This window comes from Carex rostrata, chromosome 25 (genome assembly GCF_964058835.1).
Source record: "Carex rostrata chromosome 25, lpCarRost1.2, whole genome shotgun sequence".
Taxonomy (NCBI): domain Eukaryota; kingdom Viridiplantae; phylum Streptophyta; class Magnoliopsida; order Poales; family Cyperaceae; genus Carex; species Carex rostrata.
The window spans coordinates 6,947,699-6,971,473 of record NC_135942.1 but is presented as its reverse complement, the minus strand read 5'-3'; the positions used below and the strand labels follow the sequence as shown (position 1 = coordinate 6,971,473).

General features: G+C 33.3%; 3 protein-coding genes across 6 annotated transcripts; 1 reads left to right on the top strand and 2 right to left on the bottom strand.

Annotated features, from left to right (window-relative positions):
- Positions 1–1,916: 1,916 nt before the first annotated feature.
- Positions 1,917–8,486, top strand: GSH2 (glutathione synthetase 2). Of its 3 annotated transcripts, none has more exons than XM_078326451.1 (13): positions 1,917–2,285; positions 2,750–2,919; positions 3,293–3,368; positions 3,640–3,770; positions 4,171–4,293; positions 4,509–4,589; positions 4,825–4,905; positions 5,025–5,094; positions 5,347–5,468; positions 6,824–6,963; positions 7,185–7,377; positions 7,711–7,838; positions 8,304–8,486. In XM_078326451.1, the coding sequence occupies exons 1-12, from the start codon at positions 1,974–1,976 to the stop codon at positions 7,832–7,834; spliced, it is 1,623 nt and encodes a 540-aa protein (XP_078182577.1). In that variant the 5' UTR covers positions 1,917–1,973; the 3' UTR covers positions 7,835–7,838; positions 8,304–8,486. The 3 variants fall into 3 exon arrangements, with proteins under 3 accessions (XP_078182577.1, XP_078182575.1, XP_078182576.1); XM_078326449.1 differs by having other exon boundaries at positions 1,934–2,285; positions 8,318–8,486; XM_078326450.1 differs by lacking the exon at positions 8,304–8,486 and adding an exon at positions 7,948–8,238 and having other exon boundaries at positions 1,934–2,285.
- Positions 8,487–9,288: 802 nt separating this feature from the next.
- On the bottom strand, positions 9,289–11,212 carry ABP1 (endoplasmic reticulum auxin binding protein 1). Its single transcript, XM_078326438.1, has 5 exons — positions 11,053–11,212; positions 10,849–10,952; positions 10,139–10,339; positions 9,867–9,934; positions 9,289–9,593 (listed from the first exon to the last, which is right to left on the bottom strand). Exons 1-5 carry the CDS (start codon positions 11,150–11,152, stop codon positions 9,491–9,493), a joined length of 576 nt encoding a protein of 191 aa, XP_078182564.1. The 5' UTR covers positions 11,153–11,212; the 3' UTR covers positions 9,289–9,490.
- Positions 11,213–22,486: 11,274 nt separating this feature from the next.
- On the bottom strand, positions 22,487–23,649 carry LOC144543604 (protein FANTASTIC FOUR 2-like). 2 transcript variants are annotated; one of them, XM_078291930.1, is made up of 2 exons: positions 23,172–23,649; positions 22,487–22,792 (listed from the first exon to the last, which is right to left on the bottom strand). In XM_078291930.1, exons 1-2 carry the CDS (start codon positions 23,515–23,517, stop codon positions 22,722–22,724), a joined length of 417 nt encoding a protein of 138 aa, XP_078148056.1. In that variant the 5' UTR covers positions 23,518–23,649; the 3' UTR covers positions 22,487–22,721. The 2 variants fall into 2 exon arrangements, with proteins under 2 accessions (XP_078148056.1, XP_078148055.1); XM_078291929.1 differs by having other exon boundaries at positions 23,182–23,644.
- Positions 23,650–23,775: the final 126 nt, after the last annotated feature.

Genomic DNA, 23,775 nt, shown 5'->3' with positions numbered 1-23,775 from the left:
ACGCGTCGTGACCAAACATGCATTGCGTGATCATTTAATCATAATTTAAGTTAGTTTTTTTAAGATTCACCATTTAATCAATATCTAATGGTCCTAATTATATGTGACTCGCGTGACTACATGCCGTAACTTACGTGACGTGTCATGCAATGTCAAAGTTTTAAAAGATGGTCATGGCACGCGAATAGTCACGACACGGAACACTTGAATCACACTGATAGGGCCATGTGAACAAGACCCTTAAAAAGAATAAGATTTGGGTCATGAATAACCCGGTCCCAGAACCCCCCTTGATGGACTGGACTGGAACTAAGAATAAGACCCACGTCTTCACTACACCAAGCAAGCCTGTCACGGCCCAGGCCCTGTTGAAACATCATTTCGGGCCAGCGAAATGGATCCGAGCCGGATCCCACCCGGGAGGCCCGTCTCGGCTCGTAGCTGTGATCGTCGCCCCACACGAATGAATACGCGTAGAATGATTATGCGACATTCGCCAGCTTCTATGCGAACTCCTCTGACAACTCTGACAATGCGAAATGATTGTCAGAATATCACCTATATAAACCTCGAATCCCAAGATATTCGGGGGTTGAACTTTTAGACAATTAAAGGTACTAAGAGGTTAGAGTAAGAGTACCTTAACAATTACCCTAAGTCCCAAACCTCATCTTAGCGAGACTCGGACTGAGTCCCCCGAATCGGGACGAGTCAAGCTCTCGAAACCACCAAAACCATACGGTCTCGTCCTCCGGAACTTGTTCTGTATCACACGGCACGTAACTGACAGGCGTGTCGTGTCGTGCCGTTATGTACCGTAACCGTGCATTTCTGTGACGGAGCCGGCTCTGCTGTACCATTTTTTCCACCCTACAAGAGGAGAGTATTATTTATGCTTTGAGATTCGTGCAAAAGTTAGAATGACGATCCAGATTTATTAATTCTAAAAGATTCATTTGTCCGCTACCGGGAGAGGGAGGATATGAATTCCTTTAATTGGACCCACCATTCCACCAAAGTTGTTATTATTTTATTTTATCTTTTAAGCTCAGTGGCCGGATTGATGACGGGCAAAATTTTATATAAAAAGAAGAGTTTACAAATTACAATACGCAATTAGTAGTTGAAATAGATAGAATGCAACCCCGTCGTTTTCCAAAGTTGGCACCATTGTTATTTGTTAGCCTGCCATGTTTGTTTCCTTCTACTTAATTTGTAGACAAGTGTGGCTGTCTCTCTGTGTAGGCAAAATTTCAAAGGCGTCGGATACAAGTGAAAGCAATCATTTATTTAAATTTCAGGATATTTTAAGTTTTGAAAATAAAAAAATAGATAATTATATAGATCTGAGTTTTGCCCCTTTGGTGATAAGAAATTTTGATGAAGACCTTTATTTTTCCCGTAATTAATGAACACCTTATTACAGAAGTAACAGAATAAATTTACAATTTTATTCTGGAGAGTGGAGACTACTTGAATCTTATTTTAAAATTTAACTTTTTTAATTAACTTAAATTTTTTATTTTATTAATTTATTTAAAGTTCACCCACCCAACCCACTTAATATTTTACATGCTGGTTATACGGATTAAACGTGATGTAACTTAAAATTTAAACCGGCATCTGATTCGACATTATTGTAAGTAAAAAAGGTGGATTGGATTGGATTAGGTGGGTTGCACAACCTCACCTGAGGGAATAGAATATTGAATTTGGATCCAGACCGTCCAATGTACTTTGACACGAACATTGAAGAAATCTACCTCGGACCGAATTGGCTCGGATTCTGATCTGACGGTTAGGATCGAAGCTCAAATATTCTGTTACCTCAGACTCAGACTCAGAGGATGGATATGGATTCTGTACATCCATCCTACTTTGTAGCTTCTATACAAAAAATACAAAGTCTATCTATCACGGATTCACGATCGAATCACCTCATATCTCATATATATACAGTAAAAGCTCAGTCAATGTCAATGGGCGTAGGCTGCTCCAACCTTTCCCTTTCTCTCTCCGTTTTACCGCTTAAAACCGCTACCACCTCTCGTTCCGAGCGATATACCAATCCATTTTCATCTTTTCCTCTCCAGTACCACCGCAGTCGACATACTAGTTTCACCATGAGCCTTTCGTCTTCTTCGTCGATTTCTTCCCCATTGGCCGCCTGGAGGCCCGGCGGCTCCGACCAGTTGTTAAGCGATGAGTTTCTGGACAAGGTGATGAACGATGCGTTAATTTGGAGTGCTCTTCATGGACTTGTAGTAGGCGATCGCTCCAACTCGGTACTGGAAATATTTTGTTTTCACTTCTCCCGGTATGGTAGTTCGTGTAGCGAGTCCAATTCCTTACATTTATTTTTGACCGAGATCAGATCACTACGGGAACTGAAGTCATGCTTGCTGGTTATATTTCACCTTTATTGGAACTTATTGGAACTTATTAGACAACTAGTAAGATGACACAAGTTACGCATGTGTCACCACCATTGTCATTTCAACTATAATAATAGAACAGTTTGTGCCTAAAGATGCAATTTTCAGGTTAATTGATTGAATATGGGGTTCAAGAGAGTTTATTTAGGCTTATAATTAAGAGGTAATTATGCATTTGGGATTGACTCGAGTTTAAATTTCAGAACTGAAGCTTAAGTACATGCTAATATGCTCAGATAAGAGACTCAATGAAACTTGCAACATGAACTATTTGTTTCCTGAATTGACCAAATATTAGATTATACTGTTTTCAGAGATCCGGAAAGGTACCAGGTGTCGGCATGGTGCATGCACCATTTTCTTTGACTCCCACTCCAGTTCCCACATCTTATTGGAGACAAGCTTGTGAGCTGGCACCTTTATTTAATGAGTTGGTCGATCGGGTCAGCTTGGATGCTGAATTTTTGCAAAATTCTTTGTCCAGGTTATTCTCCTATTGAAATGTGATTTCTAATTTTCTGTATAACATCTACGAAGCACGTCCCTGTACTAAGCCCCTCTTTACTTGCTTTTACCAATGGTATTCTCAGGCTTAAGACTAAAGAATTTAAATGGATTTATGATTTCTAGTCCTTCATTCCTTAACCCAAGACAAAAAATAAAGAATCCAACAGAAAGTTAATCTAGGAAAGCTACAGACTGAGAGCAAGCCGGTAACCTTGTTGGACCTAGTAATGCTTCATAGCATCACTTGAAGAGAAGGAATTTCTTTATACCCTCCTCTAAAGCATTGGTTTTGTAAACTTTGAACTTGGATTTTTACAAGGTTAATAACATGTAAAGTCAATTTCTTTTAGAACAAAGAAGGTTGATGAATTCACAGGAAGGCTACTGGAAATCCATCTGAAGATGCTTTCACTTAATAAAAAGGAGGTAATTACTTCTATATTATACTTTATAGTCTGGTCCATGCCATGTTCGCCAGTTTTCTTACAGTTCCTTTTATATGACAAAAGTAACACTTCTGTTGTTCAGCTAAATACTATGAAATTCTTGTAAAATAAACAAAAACGGTAATTATATGAGAAGGTACTGACACAAAAAATAGAAAATTAGCCCATCGACTGCTGTTTTTGTTTTTCTTAAAAGTGCTTTTAAAGAAATTAAGAATTGACGGCATACCAGAGAAAATGACATGTTTCAGGAAATACGGCTGGGTTTGCACAGGTCAGATTATATGATAGATTCAGAGACGGATATGCTTTATCAAATAGAACTCAACACTATTTCTTCTTCTTTCTCTGGTCTTGGTTCACTAGTCGCTGAGCTTCACAGGTGAACTTAATCACCATTAGCTTTTTTGGTAGCTTTGTAGACCACAATATGTTATTTTCTTGAAATAACAGGCCGTCCTTCTGATATGGAAATCCAAGAGCTGTAAACATTTAATATAGTTTGGTTTTATTTGCAAATTACCCAAAAAAATATAAATGGTGTCTTAAATATTATTTGGAGTCATATATACTTGTAGGGAAATGACTGTTGACCTCAGTATGACTTGAATAGTTGAAATATTATAAAAAAGCTTTACATGGGAAATTAGAATTCGGCTGGCCCCCCCAAATTTGAATAACATCATTCCCATGTTAAGATGTTATTTTGTTGCTTTTCTTTCTAACTTAAAAGAAGGCCAAGAATATCCAATATTTTTTTCTGGTGTTGTTTTAACATGCAGGAATTTACTTGGGCATTATGGCAAGGACCTTGGTTTGGATTTTAGAAATGTCCCTGAAAACCCAGCTGGGAATCAATTTGCTGGATCATTAGCCAAAGCATGGTCAGAGTATAACGATAGCAGGTAGCTACGCGTTCAGTAACCTTAGATATATTTTCTGCTAAGAAAAGGATATTGCTTTTACTTGTGTACCTTAATGGCTATGACTGATTTGTTATAAGATGAGCTGGGTATAACCAGTTCAATACAGTTAGCAATATGAGGTTTTTAATCTGCTTTTTGGATCTATTTTCAGTTTTCTCAAGAGGTAATAATAACTTGTCATTCTCATTATCCAGTTCTGTTGTTATGGTGGTTGTTCAAGATGAAGAAAGGAACATGTACGACCAATACTGGCTAAGCACTGTTCTCAAGGACAAATATCCTTTTTTTACTTAGCAAACATGCTATTCTTTGGAGATGAATACACTTCTTTACTGTAACACAAGTTTACCATCTTGGGACTAGTATCTTGTGTCTGTTTCATGTTTGATTCTTCTGCAAAGAAATTCCTCTCAAGTTTACCACCTTGGTGCTTTTGTTTTCCTTTCTCAGCTGGAGCTAGTTGTTGGTTGATATATATATTATTAAAATTTTACCTTAACATTATATTACGCATGGTGTTGCATCCATCCGTAAAACATTGGCAGAGATAGATGCTCAAGGTCATGTTCTTCCTAATGGCACACTAGTCGTGTATGTACATTACTTCTAATATTAAATTCAAATTTCGTTATTTTTTTGGGAAAAAGTTACATTTGTCATTCATTATGTCAATTTATCTGCCACTTTTTTTTTTGTGTTTTTGCATTCAGAGATGGACATTCCATTGCCGTGGTCTATTTTAGAGCTGGGTACACACCAAACGATTATCCTTCTGAAATGGTAATTAAATAGTTTATTTCAAGATAACAGTTCTTTTTCCAAGGGGAACTATGAAGTTGAAATAAACTTTATTATACTGAATACGCAATCCCAGATACAAGTGCTGACTGAAATTGCACATTCCATCTTTTTATCTTAGTACGTCTCGACTAAACAGAAAGACGATGGTGCATGCAGACCAAAATTTCCAACTAGTGTATAGTCTAACACGTCCTTTTGTTTGGTAACTTTTCTGACCTGAACATTTTACAGGAATGGAGAGCAAGGTTATTGATTGAAGGTTCTATTGCAGTAAAATGCCCATCAATAGCATATCACCTTGTGGGAACAAAAAAGATTCAACAAGAACTTGCAAAACCTGACATACTTGAAAGGTAACCTCACAGTTTTATTGATTTGTAACACCTTTAAGTAGAGTTTTAACAAGCTTAAAATTGTGTATGTCTCTGCAAAACTTAAAAATGTCATATCCCTAAAATATGTAAATTATTTCTATATCAAATCCTTATTTTATGAATTATTGCCATAGTGCAAGAGGCGTTTGATTGATTTGAGCATTTTGAACAAAATTTGACAGCCTGGATTGGTACTTAATATAATAAGGACTGGTTTTGAGGTCCAAGCTGTCTAATTTGATCAAGTCCAAACAATCTGAGAGACATCAGATGGCATTTAGTTGCTGTCATACTGCTTTGATGAATTATTGCCATAGTTCAAGAGGCATTTGATTGATTTTGAGCACTTCGATCAAAATTTGACAGCCTGGATCGGCACTTAAAATATAAGGGCTGGTTTTTAGGTCCAAACTGTCTAATTTGATCAAGTCCAAACAATCCGAGAGACATCAGATGGCATCTAGTTGCTGTCATGCTGCTGCCACTATGACAGAAATGGTAACAGATGTGGGCTCCTCGTGTGCGTCCCTAAGACATGGAAACCAACATGTATTCCTTTCCCTGCCAAAATTTCCTGAAATATAGATATATCTTGTTTCCTTACCGGACCAAATTTGGTCTGTTGCCTGTTAATACCGGTCCAATCCATGTTGAGGTTTATGTGGACGGGGCAGATCCACACGAATCTAAACTTCCCCGTGAATCTAAACTGTCCACGCAATGCGGGTTGGATGATTCTGTTCCCATGTCGGATTAATATTTCTCATATCTTGTAGGGGATGCATCATATTTTTTTTTGGTATAAACATGTTGCTTGACGTTTTGCAAGGGCATATCATGATGATGTTTTTCCATGAAATGTTTTTTGGTTGCAAAAAAAATCCATCACCCATCACCGAGCTGTTTTGGTGTTAGCTAAACTTAATCAAGTAGTATATTCTTTCTTTTTTTACTGAACATTCTTTTTGGTCTACTACACAATTTTATACAATCAATATACTGTTGTGCCCCTTTGTTGAGCATACCTTTGTTCAGTCCAGTGTTTTTTGGCAATGATTTGATGTTTTTATTTATTTATTATTTTTTTGCACCCATTATTAGAAACTGACAGTAGTAGCAGAAAGTTGAAATGCACTGTTTTACAACTTTATACTCCAGTTTCTATATTGTATTGAAAAATTAGGTGCAAATCAGTTGACACTTTTCATGTGTTTTGTATTATTGGAAAGCTGCATTCTATGGATTGCTTTCTAAGAATAAGCTGAAACTTTCTAAGCTTTTGGTGCATGTTGAATTTGGATTAGCTTTTTCATCTCTCTTAGTCTGTTCAATAGGTTCATTGAAAACAAGGATCAATTAGCAACATTACGGAAATGCTTTGCTGGTTTGTGGAGCTTAGATAATGAAGAAATTGTGAGAACTGCTATCGATAAACCCGAATTATATGTTCTCAAGCCCCAGCGGGAAGGAGGAGGTGAAATTTTTGCATTAAACTCTAACTCTGACAAATATATCAGAACAACTGCGCTGATGGTTTCTATGCCAACCAGTATGGTATTAGTGCATACCCATACCAAGCCTGACCAGTTTAAAAATATAATCTTTCATGGAACCTTCTTTGTCTTAATAGTTATAATTCTTGTGCATATCTCCATTTACTTCAGTTCTGACTTGTGTTTTTATTCTTTAATCTAGGGAACAACATCTATGGAACAGATGTACGTGAAACATTGAAAAAGTTAAGAAATGAAGGAAACGATGGGCTTGCTGCATACATACTAATGCAGAGAATATTCCCGAAAGATTCTCTTTCTTATCTTATTCGAGATGGAATTTCTCATACGGAGAAGACGATCTCTGAACTCGGCATATATGGGGCCTACTTAAGGTATAATTCTGGTCATCCTTTTAGTGTAAGTTCGGGCTAAATCAAATTCCTTGCGCAGGAAGAAGATAAATCTTTTAAAACAATAGCTAAAAGTAAACCATATTATTAAACATCAATCTGTAATCCCTATGATATGATTAGTTCCCGTTCTTACTCAATTTGTCTGCCCACAGCATTTGGTACCGATGTTTCAGTTGTTTTCTGTTATTGATGTTCACTGTTCTAATTTGAGATCTTAAATGTTTAAATTGACTGTGTATTTATCCAATATACTTCTTGGAATTTGACTGGTCACTGTATACTGAAAAACATACATTGCATGTTTGCTGTCAGGAACAAAGACAAAGTGATAGTAAATGAGCAAAGTGGGTACTTGATGCGCACAAAAGTTTCTTCTTCAAATGAAGGAGGTGTGGCGGCTGGATTTGCAGTTTTGGACAGTGTGTATCTCACATGATTAGGTAATATAAAATTTTATTCTTGTATGTATTAGTCTATTATCTTAATTTAACCCACTTCTCCTTGACAATGAACTGTGATGTGCCTCAGTTGTTCTCCCAATTGATCCAGTTACCTTTGGTTTTGAAGTGATTGTTTAAATCAAACACAACAAGCCAGGACAAAAGGGGGCTAGAGAAAGGGCAAACATTTGGTGAATACATTATCATATTAATTGGCTGGTAGCTGGTATATTCTTACCAGTGTAGGCCTGAATCTTTTTATTAGCATAATACCAAAGTATCACTAACAAAATCTATGATTCCAAAAAGGTTAAAAGTAAAAATAAATCAGTTATTACTGAGCATGTTATTTGGAACTGTCTTTATTATATAGGATCTTATAATTGGTAAAATATGGGTACTACATGTGCTTTTTTAATTAATTAATTTATTTGTTTTCTTTTTTCTTCCTTTTGTGTGATGCAGTACCAGAGACACAGTATTCCCGTGCACATTGTTGATTGCCTAGATTGATCTTGTTTATTAACAAGGCAGATGAAACTTTGTCTATTTATATATCAATAAGCATCAATGTTTCTGTTGTTGAAGTAACTGTTGTTATTTTTACCTGTAACACAGTGCTAATAAAAAAATTAATTCTCAATCAGTCAAGATGTTGTGCAGTAATCGCATGAATAGGAAGTTAAGAACCTTAGCTTGCATTGGAGCGGGTTATTAGTTTTGGCCTACACATTGCGGTGGGTTATTAGTTTTGACTTGATCATTTGTGTGTAGAAAGCAGTATCATGTTGCTGTAGAAGAAAAATAACAGCATAATATTTTTCTGACAATGCAAATAATGGATTTAAAATTTAATTTGGGTTGTTATGGATTATATTTTGTTCAATCCGTTGAATACACATATATCGGTTAAAATCCGACCCTATCAAACAACACAATGAAATGGAATTTACAAATTGTAAATTTTGGATAGAGCTTTAAATTATCATTTAAATCAACAAAATTTTAAAAACGAATTGTCCTTTAAAATACATTGTTCGAATTTGTTTATCTTTTATTTTTCTTAAAATAATTTATTTATATTATTGTCTTCTGAATAGTGTTTTTATTTTTAGTTAAAATATATTGTGTTGGATTATAAAGATGTCATTACATGAATATTGTTATTTTTAGATTCTTATTAGAAATTTCATTTATGTTGTTATCTCTTTGGTTATATTCTATTTGTATTTTTAAATAATTAATAATAATTACTTGTGCTTTTATAGATAATATTTTTTGTCAATGAAACCTGTATATATCAAAAAACCCGACTGTCTCAAATGTTGGCAACATTTTATGTAATTATCTCATAATTCATTAAGGGTAGGGTATGTGATAATTTTAAGTCACTGCCTTGAGAAAACCACCCAAAAGAAAAGCAGTGGTAACACTGAACTATTTGAGACAGAGACACTACCAAGTAGTTAATTGAAAGTGTAGATGCAACTTGGCACATGCTTGTGTTCATTTTACTATCATACATTTATATATGTCAACAGTATATAATCTCGAATTCAGGACATCAGGATGGTAATGAAAATCAACACTGTTGATTTAACTATGTAGAAACACCAGCCCATCAAACTAACAAATATTGCATTGCACAAATCTTAAAGCTCGTCTTTAACACTATCCAAGCATTCTTGGTCCCAATAGTAGGGGTACTTAAACTTGGCAGCAGTATGAGGCACACTCCAATCTTCATATATAAATCTGTAATAGGAGCATCATTCATGCCAAAGATTCAAAAATCAAATAGACTCGGCATAATCAACAGACTTATTGCTAATCACAAAATTATTCTATAATAAGCTAACTTATACGGCATCAGTTGACAAGGGGTACATCAAGAATGTAACAAAGCAAACTTTTACATAACATTACTCACATTGGACACAAATGGAAAGATATTCTTGCCAATAAAAACAAGTATAAATAAGTTGGTTTCATACTCATAACTGTGTGTATAAAAAATTAGTTACTTACATTTTGACTGGGGGTCGAGATATTATTACAAGCATCTGCAGATCTTCATATTCACCCGTGTTCCAAACCTACCACAGATAAGTAGAACTTAGCTCCAAAGTATCACTACTAATGACCACTGTAAGAAACACCTTATCACCTCTTCCTAATTATACTTCTATAGATGATAATTTTTGTGTGTGCTTCAGCTAGAAACCCCAGATTCAGCAGAAACAAAAATAAAATAAAATAAAACTCAGAGAAAGAGAAAGAGATTCCTTGTCCAGTTATACCTGGTGTGGATCATTTATGGGGACTGTAAATGTGGTATTTGCACTGATTTTGAATTCTTGAGGCTGGCCCGGATACTTTGAAGAGCTGGAGCCCAATAGAAATGTACCAGTTCCTTTCAGTACCACAAACACCTCTTGGCAAGAATGCCTGTGTATTGGAGTTCTTGTACCAGGTGCAAATGTTTGAAGCCATACTTCAACCTTGAAATTAGAAATACATCTGATTGAATTTGGTCAGATTGATTTAAGGGATTCAGTACTGATGTGTGTGTGTGTGTGTGTGTGTGTGTGTGTGTGGGTGGGGGGTGGCAGCCGCCCCCTGGATTTCGAGTTTTAGTGGTGATCTATCGGTACCGATCGACTTTGCCCTCTCTCTGAATGTTTGATTTGTAATTCGGGTTAAATTTAGTGTTAAAATCAAAATAAATTTCTTGAATTATGATTGGTAATTAGAATTATAAGTTAAGACATCAGAAATTAAGTTAGAGCATTGAAAAATATAAGTCAATGCATTGTTTTTTAATTGAATACCCAATTAGTTAATGGGTTTGAATCCGATAAGCTATTTAAACCCGATTCGATATTTTTTTGCCTTGCCGTGACGAAAATCCTGGATTATATACTCATAATTTATGCACTTCATATCAAACTATGGAATCCATAATTCCATATGTATTAATATATATAAGGCGTATAAGAATATAGAATACCTCTTTCATTCCATGAGCAATTGCGCCTGCAACAGTAATATGTGATAACCCGCCTCTGCCATAGTTGCTTGAAGGAATCTCGCTTATATTCCTCACTACAGAGCCTACGTAAATCAAAACCATTCAAGGCTTTACTAAATCAAATACCACACAGGCGATAACTCGACCATTCAAGGGTTTACTAAATCATATGAGAAATGGTACCATCGTTGGAGCACAGAGAAGCGGCCTGAGCAGAGAAGAGAGAAGCGATGAAGAAGAGTAGAAGAGCGAGTTGGTGGGACCCATTGTCGAAGCTTCTCATCTCTCCCTAAACTATCTTCGAATCCTTCGCTTTTGGGGATTAACCAGACAACAAGTAATCTTCTCTCTTTTACATTTTTTCCCCTGCTTCGCTAGTCCGGATACTCTGAGGTAACTTAAATTTTGGGAGTTCAGATCTCTCCGTCCGATCAGAATCCGGACCAATGTAGCGGAGGCTAAATCAGATCTAACGGTCAGTGTATAAACTTAAAACTTGAGTTACCTTAGGTGATATCAATTCGGGATCCGTTTAGAAAGTTCGGACGGTTTCGATACCTTTCCGCTCAGAAATTGAAGTTTTGATTTTATGGGATAGAGTTTAATTTCAAAATATATTTGTATTGACTTCTAATGAAAAATTAAAATCAAACAAACTAATTTAATTTAAAAGTGATGTATATTTATTTTAAATTAATTTAGTACAACTTAAACAATAATAAAATAGAGATTTAGGATTTTAATTTTTAAAACAATATGAAAATAAAGATTTAAAATTGTATTTATTTAAATAATTATATACTAAGATCATCTACATTCATAAAACTATTATAATTTCAGTTTCAAAGATGTGAGAGAGTTTCTTATTTAGAAATTACACAATAAGATTTCTTATTAAAAAATTATTTATAAATTCTATGCTGATCAAATGATTGACTCAAATTATTTCTCTTTTTTAATTTATTGCTAACGTGGCTTAATAGAAACTTTAAAATTAATTTTAGAGATGTGAGAGTTAGAAACTTTAGAGACCTTAATTTTTAAAAAGTGATTAACAGTTATTTAGAAACTCAGTTGAGTTTTATGGATGTAAATACTCTAAATAAACTAAAAGAGTTTGTAAATTTGATATCTACATGTATCATTTCGTCGCTAATACCAAACTAATAAACTTTAAAATTGAACTCATGAATCACATTAGTAAATTCAATCTCACAATATTTTTTTTCTTCAAAAAGGTTTCATCTCATTTGCAATAGAATATTGTTAAACTCAACTAATACGGCAGTTCCATCCTTTCGCCTAAGAAATCCTAGAGGCACTCCGCAGGGAAGAAAAAATGAATCCAAAAGTTAAAAACGAAGACGGAGGTTTGAGAGTCATTTCGTGGCCGGCTGCTCCATTTCGTCTCTCCATCTGTTTGCTAGGGTAATAATCTATAAGTCAATCATTTTATCATGAATTTGATGATTAATATAAATTATTTTGTTCCTCGAGTGTTATTGCTTTTATGAATCATTTGGGTTCATGACTTGAATTGTAAAACTTCATAATATAGATGATAAACACTCTAAATTATCACTAACTGTGGTAATTAGCAGGAACACTAATTAGCCATAAGAAGGTTAGTATGTGGATTAAATGATGGTCAAATTTTACAGACCATAGACAAGGAGTTGTTATTTAATCACATAGATACATATTGTGAACATGGTATTTGACTGACCCAGAACGAAACGTTATATGGTAACGTGTTTGTGTCATTAACTGTTTCATTCGTGTTAAGTTATAAAGTATGAGGTGTGGTATTTCCTACATGAGAAGTGTGTACTCATAAATGTTATCAAACGCTATCAGTAAAAGAGAGTTATAAAGGTAGCATTTCAGTATATATGACTTGTGTGGAGGAACGTATCATTATACCAGTGATAGTAACACTGAGTCCCTTGATAGAAGTAGGATTATATGCATGCAATATGATTAATAGAGATTAACCATATAAAATAATCTACTCAAGATCAAGAAAATATTTGGTTTGCAGGGATGACACATACCTACCTTGAACCTGATCTGTTACTATGAGACGAAAGAATTAACACGAGTAAATTAATAAGTTTACTGCAGGATCATGATATTGTACTGGACAACATCATCTGTGTAACTGGGGGTCACAGTGCACTGCCAAGTGCCAACTATGATCTGTAGAAGTTTTAACCCTACTGCCAACATAACACAGATTCTATCGGGTCACACCGCATAGGAATGGGATCAGATAATCTTATTATTAATTATAAATAGTTATAATTAATAAATAAGATGGCAAAATATTAAGAGGAGGGTTCAAATGCCTCCATTTTTTGTGCCTCCATCATGCCTCCATTTTTTAAAACTTTAATAACTCAAGATTTAAAACTTAAAAGTCAAAATAAAACCGTTAGATGTGATCTATGTTATTTTCTCTATGTGCTCATAAAAAATTATCACATTTCAATTTTGTTTTTATGTGAATCAATAAGTTCAAAAATCAACGTCTAGAAATCATCCAAATTAGTGCATTTTTTACAAGCTCTTGATGACAATCAAAATAAAATTGAAATGTCATAATTTTTTACATGTGCATAGATAAAATGATGTAGATCATATCCAACGATTTTATTTTGATTTTTAAGTTTTAAATTTTGAATTATTAAAGTTTTAAAACATGGAGGCATGGTGGAGGCACAAAAAATGGAGGCATTTGAACCCTCCTTCTTTTCGAATATTGCAGTAGGGAGCGCCTTAGTGAATAAATCTACTGGATTTTTCACTTGAACGGATTTGCTGAACATTAATAACATTATTCTTTTGGATATCATGTATGAAAAAAGAATTTTGGTGAAATATGTTTTGTTCTATCTCCTTTAAAATATGATCGTCGGGATCATTTCTCTAAAAGACAAGTTACATGCCTGACAAATATGTTGAATCACAGATCTTAACCAAACACATATTAGGCTTGCTTTTGTGTATTGCTAAATTTTCTCATATGTAGCGAAGTATATGTTTAATTATATACCAATATCTTCGCATGGGGGAAGAACTATATCTTGCTAATAATTTTACAGCAAATGATATATCATGTATTGTATGTTCATTAAGATACTTAAGTGCTCATATTGCACTAAGGCATGGTACTTCAGGACCAAATAGTTTTTCATCATTTTCTTGAGGTCTAAAAGGATCTTTATTCATATTTAATGATCTTACAACCATCGGAGTGCTTAATAGATGTTATTTATCCATATAGAATTATTTCAGCACTCTTGCAATATAATTTTCTTGATACATAAAAATGTCATTTTTAAATGTTCAATTTGCAATCCAATGCAAAATTTTGTTCTCCCAATATCTTTCATCTCAAATTATTCCTTTAAATAATTTATTGCTTTTGGAAACTCTTTAGGAGTTCCAATAATACTTAGATAGTCAACATAAACTGCAATTATAACAAAATTATTTTTATACCTTTTCATAAAAATACATGGACAGATCGTATCATTCTTATATCCATGTTTCAATAAATATTCACTTAAACGATTATAGCATATGCATCCATATTGCTTTAATCAATATAAAGATTTATTCAATTTAACTGAATAATGTTCTCGAGAACCTAAATTACATGCTTCAGGCATCTTATATCCTTCAGAGATTTTCATATAAATATCATTATCAAGTGAGCCATATAAATAGGCTGTAACAACATTCATTAGGCGCAAATCAACTCATTCATGAACTGTCAGACTAATTATGTACCGAAAAGTTGTTGCATCCACCACAAGTGAGTATGTTTGATCATAATCAATTATATATCTTTGTGAAAAATCTTAGGCAACAAGCCGTGCTTTATATCTTACAATTTCATATTTCACATTTCTCATTTCTTTTTTTGCATAAATACTCGTTTATATTATACTGGTTCTACACATTCAGGTATTGGGACTACAGGCCCAAAAACTTTTCGTTTTTCAAAGAAGTTTAACTCTGCCACAATTGCACTTTTATATTTTTGGCAAATTATTTATTTGTCGACATTCTTTAATAGACTTCTAGTCATGATCCTCAATATTTATTATATTTAGCACTATATTATATACAAAAATATTATTAATATCAATTTCATCTCGGTTCCATCTTATTTCATTCATGATATAATTTATCGAGATTTCTTTATTTTCATGAATTTCAGATACCTGAGTTTCTGCTGGAACTCCAATATTATTTATAAATTTGATTATCTTCTGAAGCTTTATCTAAAATTATCATATCCTCGATTTGACCATTTTCATTCTTTGCTCTCTTTTTTCGAGGATTTTCATATTTTTAATCTTTGGAACCGATTGCTTTTCCACGGTTCATGCGTGTTATAATTAGTCTGTCCAACAGGGACACCGACTTTAATTGGAGCATTAGCAGCTGGTACATGTGATTTGATCACTTTCTTTGAGTCTATGAATGTGTCTGGCAATTGATTCACTAATATTTGCAAATTAATTATCTTTTGAACATTTAGTTCACATTCTTTAGTATGAGGATCAAAATTGGACAATGATAATTTATTCCAACTAATATCTTTTCCCAGCTGATTATTTTCTTCCCCTAAGTTGAGAATATTGATTCATGACAATCGGCAAAACTAGCCGTGAATAAATCTCCCATCAATGGTTCTAGATACCTATTATATATGGAGATTCAAATTCAATATAAATTCTCAACTTTCTTTGATGTCTCATTTTAGTGCGTTGTGGTGGAGCAATTAGAATATATACCGCACATTAAAAAAATCTTATATGGGAAATGTTAGGTATGTGATCAAAAATCAAATATAAAGGAGAAGTTTTATAATAACTTGTTGGCATGGTGTGAATTAGTGTTGTTGCATTAAAAATATCATATCTTCTTTTGATATAGGAACATCTACAGGATATTCAACATTAATTTCGACATTGTCTAGACGTATTTTCTTAATCAAATCAATTGAGCAAGTAATCTCACAAACACCAGGTTGCGATTTGATAATAAACATACATGTGATCATCTTATTGATGCATCAATTATAACCATAACATATTCAAATGGTTCACATGTTGGATATAATGTTCCACAAATATCATATTGTATACGTTCTAGAAATAAAATCAACACATAAAAAAAATCATCATATGAAAGAATCTTTTGGTTCTTTGATTAATGTTCACATTAATTCTCTATTATTTTTCGCATCATTATTGATCCGGAATGGCCCAACCGGTCATGCCAAATTATAAACATATTCTTGTATGTAAACTTCTGGTTTACAATAACATGTGCTTTAATTGTATTAATATATGTGTAGTACAAGTCGGAGGAAAAACATATGCATTGTTTTCCATATATTCAATATTTTTTTTCAATAGTTGTCTCAACATGATATCCATTTCGGCGGATATTCTTAAAGCTTAACAAATTCTTTTGAGACTTACAAGAATATAATACATCATAAATTTGTGTTCCTCCATATCACAACAATGTAGCTCTTCCGGAGCCTTCAATCAATTCTCTCATTTATAACAATTGCAAATAACAAAAATAAGCATCACTATAACAAAAATAATAATAATAATAATAATTGCAAATAAGAAATAAATATTGTAAACATTACTTAATTGAGCGAAATATATAATTATGTTTCTTTGTTGAAACAAAAAATAATAATAATAGCAAAGAATATAATAAATAAATAAATATGTTTTCTATTCTCTCGTATATTGTCTTTTTGCAAATCTCACAAATATTTTGTCATACTTCAACTATTTTTGATTTGTTATTATTATAATAGTTTCACAATAATTTTCAAATCAAATCAAAACAATATGAAATACACACATTGTTCCATTTAAGTAGCTGTTCGCGTGAAAGCGCAACGCAAGTTTCGGTACGCTTGGGAGCGTACCTTTTAAAACCGCGGTTACACCTTCCGATTAGGGTTGCAAGTGCACAACCCTATCGAGGAGTATAATCGGGTATCGATCCACAGGGACGGTTCCTTTATCTAGGTATTTACTTATCTCGACTAAAGACTAGAAGTGAGAAAAAAGGAGTTTTGGTACTTAATTTTCCTAAAGAATCAACTCAAGCAATCAAACAATGCAATAGAATAGTAAATGTGCAAGGAAAAGTATAAACTGTGTTTTGATTTGGGATAAAAGATGTTTCAAGGGTTTCAGACTTCATCTCTGATTTGCCTCTAGTGGTACGGGTCTTACCAAGTTGGTACGGCTAGGCCGCACCAACCTGGTCCGACCAAGCCGAGTGGGGCTTGGTATGGGTAGGCCGCACCATTCTTGTAAGACCCGTACCGATATACCAGTACAGAGCTTACAAGTTCGAGTTGATGCATTTCTTGCTGGTACCTCGTATTAAACTCTTCAGAAAGGTTCAATTGACCATACCTAAGGTTCCTAAACCTCAACTCTCGTGTGTTGGTTCAAGATCTAGGTTTTGGAGTCAATTCTTCACCTTCTAGGGTTTCTAAACCTCAACTCTCGTGTTTTGGTCCAGATCCTCTAGTTGATTGATTGGAGATCTAAGGTATCATCTAATCTGTCAATTAGGGGAGAATTCAACCTTTCGGCTTCAATTCGAACAAGTCTACCTAAAGGGATTGGTTTGGTTGAGAGAAAGCAATGGTCACATGACCTTGTTAGGGTTGATCTACCACTATAGGCACACCATATGCAATCACAGAGAGACAAAACAATCAAGACAAGCAAATACACAATCAATTCAATCAAAAGAGTTCATACAAGATCCAAATCAAGAAAAGCAACACAAATCAAGAAAATCCATCTACAAACCCTAGAAACAATGATCAACTACTCACAAGTCATAGATCTGTCCAGAAATACAAATAAAGAGATAAAGAGAGGCATGATAGAACTAGATCGAAGATCGGATGTGGAGAAGAGGTTGATCCGTCGATTCTCCCCTCTTCCTCTTCCTTCTTCTTCTCTCCTTGCTCCTTTGCTCTCTTTCTCTCTTTCTCTGAGCTCTCAATCTGGAATGGAATGGAATGCTCGAAAATGGAGAGATCCCTCGCTTTAAATAGCCTCTGCCAAGATTTGAATTCTGTCAGGCGGCATCTATGTACGGCCCGTACCAAGGTGGTACGGCCAGGCCGTACAAGATGGGAGGGAGGCTGGATCGGCTAAGTCTGGTAAGGGCCGTACCAGAGAGTCCAAAAACGCCGTTTCTTCGTGTATTTTGCTCCAATCCTGCAGAAAACAAACAAACTCTCAGCAGTACCAAATTCTAAGGATATATCAATGAAATGCACATGATTTTGACAATTTAGAACGTGAATTTGGTACGAAATCAAGTCAAATATAGGCTAAATATGCGAGGTATCAGTAGCGCATCTATAAAATAAATTCAAAAATATTGAAAATTTTAATTTGTTCCATGAATGCCATAGCCAGCTCCAAATTTCGTTATTTTTCATTGGAATATGTGTGAGTATATGGAATTTCAAAATTAAAATTAGTTGCAAATATTGTCAAGATTATGAAGTTAAATAATTATTTACAGAATTTAAAAATATATTGGATATTTATCTTATTGGTTACACCATTTTTATAATTACAAAACTAATCTTGCCGAATAAATTAGCTTCTAAATATGCATTATCAACTAATTTGCTCGTGTTAATAGTAATAATTGCAAATAAGAAAGAAATACATTACAAAATATTTTTTATTAATTAATTTATTTTTTAATACTATCATTACTAATCAAGTGATTAGTTTTTATTTTCTTTGTTAAAGTAATCAACAACATCCAAATGAGTAACATCAATTTGAATAAGATTGAGGTCACCTTCACAAATAAAATTTGTCTCGATTTTTTTTCTTTACTATTATTGATGCTTGATATAGGTCAACAAAATATTTGTGCGTACGACAGGTACATGGCCAATAACATTTATCACCATAATAATAACATGAATTATTTTATTCGCTATTCTGTCACTTTTCTCATTCTTTTTGTTCATTAATTTTTTTTTCACTTCTAGTGGTAATTCTTTTTGTTTATTATTTTTTCACTTCTAGTGGAATGATGCATCTTTTCTTCATTACCATGTCCATATCTAAGAGTGTGTCCATTATATTATTTTCCACTTCTAGTGAAATTATTATTTTGTTCAACCATAAGAAGACAAGAAATGTATTCAAAACATTTCTAGAAATTTTCTTCAGAAAGATTAAATTATTAAAAAAAATATGAACATCACATTAATTTTTGCACATTATTTAAATTCTCTTCATTATCTTTCCACTTCGGGTGAAAATATGTGTTTTTGTAATACTCACCATGATAATAAACTCATTCTTGTCTACGTCCACGTCCACAAGTTTTTTTTTTCAAATTTATTATTATATATTGCTATATTTACTTCAGGAAATGGAGCAGAACCAATTGAATTATTTTGTCCAACAACTCGTTATAATCTCTTCAACCATAAAGAGATAATAAATCAACTTAGAATATCTTTTAACTTCTTCAAAGATTAAATTATTGAAAAAAAATATGAACATCATGTTAAATTTGCGCATTATATAATTTTTCTTTATATCTTCTTCAGGAAGATCTTCTTAATATCTTTTGAAATCTTCTTCAAGAAGATTCACTTATTAAAGCAAAAAAAATATGAACCACTATACAATATTTGTACATCATATAAATCTTCTTCAAGAAGATTTTTCTTTTAAATCTTCTTCAGGAAGATTAAATTAAAAAAATGCACTTCATGTAAAATTATATGAATCATACTAAACATCTCAAAATAAATATAAATAAATTGATAACTATTTTCATTTAGCAATTACTAAGAAGTATTATTTATACAAATGAAATTGAAATAAAAGTTATTAAAATTACCTCGAATCTTCAACTAGTAGAGCTCTCGTGCTGATAACGTGTTATAAAATAAAAATAAACAAGCATAAGAAGAATAAACAAAATCGAGAGGAAAAAGATGGCAATCTCTTTATTCATATATTTCTTATGTATGTCCAATACAATATTACAAAGCATGTATTGTAAATGAAAAATCATCTAAGTAAATTGAGAAATAAATTCCAATAGTAGTGCATGGAGGAGTGGGAAAATAAATTGAGGATTAATATTGAGAGTTACAACATGAATGACATCCACACATTTATAATATATTCATAACAAACTACAGTTTTTAAAAAAATTATAAAATTAACACGATCGCATCTATGAACTGCGGACTCAATTACTGAAGGTCTAGATGCGGCCTCACATTAGAGTCCGCATCCGCATCTGACGGTCATTCTTTTTTTTAATTTGCCAAAGTTTTACACGTTTCCTCTTATTTGATTGAAATATATAATATATAATATATTATTTTATGAATCTCAGAGGATACGAACGGACATTGAAAGCGTTAAATCAAATTCTAAATCCTCTGATATTTAATTTTGTATATTTTAGTGTGGATACGTGTTCAAATTTGTCACATGCAATCAAATTCTCCGTATCGATTTATAACATACCTTTTGTTACTTTATTGTTAGTTTGTTACAGCGAGCATAGGACAAATTGAGTTCGCTAACTGACTTGCCACACTAAAATATACAAAATTAAGTATCAGAGGATCTAGAATTTGATTTAACACTTCCAATATCCGTTCGTATCCTCTGAGATTCAGGGCCTGTTCGGATGAATTACTGGTCTAAGATTCAGAAAAAGTATTTTTCAGTTCAATTTCTGTGTCCGTGTCCATTTTCATTTGTCGCCGAACATGCCCTCATAGAATAATATATCATATGTTATATATTTCAATCAAATCAGAGGATACGTGTTCTTCTCGGAAACATGCCTTTTGTTATTTTTATATGTATTCCTCTGAGATTCATAAAATAATATATTATATGTTATATGTTATATATTTCAATCAAATCAGAGGATACGTGTTCTTCTCTAAAAGTTTGGAAAAAAAACAAAGAGGAGGAGCCGCGGGATGCGGATGGGGACTCTATTATGGGTCTTCAGTAATTCAGTCCGCAGTCCATACGTCAATTTTATTATTTTTTAGAAACTGTAGTTATTTGGTTTATTATTTTTTTAGTTATGGTATTTTCAAAAATTTCAGATGTATATGTGTAGATTTTGTTTTAAGAATTAGTCACTCAAATTTAATTTGTTTATTTGTAGTTATTAAATTTTTTATTTAGTTTAATCAAGTTACTTTATAATTTTTTATAAAAAAAATTAATAAAATATAATTTTTTTAGAGGAGGATTCAAATGTCTCAAACATGCCTCTATTTTTAAAAACTTTAACAACTCAAAATTAAAAACTTAGAAGTTAAAATAAAACATTGGATATGATCTACATCATTTTATCTATGCACGTGTAAAAAGTTATGACATTTCAATTTTATTTTAGTTGTTATCAAGAGCTTGTAAAAAATGTACTAATATGGATAATTTTTAGACATTGATTTTACAACTTATTGATTCACATAAAAACAAATTGAAAATGTGATAATTTTTTTATGAGCACATAGAGAAAATAATATAGACCACATCTAACGATTTTATTTTGACTTTTAAGTTTTAAATTTTGAGTTATTAAAGTTTGAAAAATGGAGACATGGTGGAGACAAAAAATGGAGGCATTTGAACCCTCCTCATTTTTTTATTAGTAATTTTTGATGAAATGAGCATATTCCAATATAATTACGGACAAAAAAATTATAGAATGACTTGATTAGAGCAAATAAAATATTCAGTGGCTACAAAAGAACAAATCAAACTCGAGTGACCAATTCATGACAAAGGACAAAATTTAGTGATGTTCAGCCAAATTTACCCTATATGTATACTAGAAAATGAAGAAAATTAGTAAAATTTTCCTAACTACATTAATATTGTTTGAACTATTAGAATGAATAAAGGACAGTTGCTCACTTTCTTACTTTGTGTTATTATTCCAAAATTTTGCCCAAAAACACAAAAAGTCTATATCCTAAAAAATTATGTCTAACATTTTCTTGATTTTTTTTGTTTGTACTAAATGCAACGTACAGGGCTTGAAACAAATTTATGAATTCGTATCCTCTGCGTTAACTCAAAAGATTCGAATCTTTTGAGTTAATGAATATCAACCGTCTGATCTGTTTTAAGATTCGTGCAGACTAGATCTGTATTAATATTAAAAGATCCTTATGTTATAAGCGAATGTTAAATTAAGTTTAAAATCAGACGGCTCTGATTCATTAACTCAAAAAGATTCCCTTTTGAGTTAATGCAGAGGATGCGCATTCCAAATTCCAAATTTATGGTGCCCAGCTCTAAAGCATATATATGAAACTCGTTCATTTTCTTTCATTCTCAAGAATCACATGAATCAGATACAAAAAAAAAAAAAAAATCAACTAAAGCGACCGAGCGGCGACAACAGCATCGTGCTCTTCAATGTTGCTTGGTTTGGCAATATCAGTTGAGGTGACAGTACTCTTCAACTTGTGCAATGATAATATAATATATATACTTAGCAAAATTGCCAGAAATTTGGCCATAGAAATAAATATATATATATATATATCCCTCATCAATTACAATATTGTTGTGAATGCTGATGGATCAGACTTGCTACTAATTAAATAGTGTGTTCACGCTGTTGTAACGAACCCATGATGCCACCATTGATGCATTGATCTGTTACTACTCCATTCTCCCTGAGAGCTACACAACCCCTCCCTCCTTACTGGCTCCATTTCTTCTTCTCTATCTCTTGCCATATGCTTAACCTCTTCTTCCACCTTCTCTTCTGTCCATGGGAGGCAAAATCTCAACCGTCCCTTCTCCCTCGTCACCTATATATATATAGTACATTCATTATATACAAATCAAATTAACATTTTTTAACCAAAAAATTTATTTTGGTTCCACTAATTGCTGTATAGCCAGCAAAGAAAGGAGGCACTTTTTTTCCTAATTTGAAATTAGTGGGGTAAGTCATTCCAGTATCAAACATACAGTTTATCTAATTTGAAATTTAATTTGAGGGCACATAAAGAAAATTCAACATGTACCTGCTGTTTTTCCTTTTCTCAGATACTGAAATTAGTGGGATTTTTGGGTATATTAGTATGAGTTTACAATCTGGTACGCTTGTGATAGACAATGCATGTAACAAATGATTTCTTTAATAATTCTTCAAAATTAGAATTAGAAATTAGAAATTAGAATTACCAGTGCTAACCTGAAACACTTCTGGTCGTTCAATCCGGACCTCGGTCAAGATCAACCGTCCATCCTTGCGCTCCGACTTCATGTATGAACTTTGTTTGCCGGCATGGGTGCTCATCCACCGCAAGGGCGGCGGAAAGCTCTTTTGCCTTTTGCCTTCAACTCTAATTTTATCTTCTCGTGCTTGATCTTGATTTTGCTGAAACACATTCTCAACCTTCTCTTCATTTGTCGTCGGTGCAGATGGAATTAGCAGATCGAGCTCTTCTTCTCCTTCTCCGACACTGCAGTTGCCGCTCTCAAAACCAAGGCTCTCTGTGCATAGCTCAAAACAAGTCTGTCCAGTCATTTTTGAACTATATATGATGCCTTTGCCTTTGCCTTTGCCTTGTCTATGATTAGCTTAGAGCATTTGTTTTCTCTCTTTTATGTCTCTTTGCCTTTTCAGGGAGGGAGGAGAGGAATCCGTTTTCTTCCTCTATCTCTTTCCACGTTGCACAGAGAAATCATATATAAACCTGTTTCTCAGTTTCTGCTAGCTTAATCCGGTTAGGATTCAGTTTCAGCATCCGATCCGATCCGATCCGATCCGTTTCGAACACGGCTA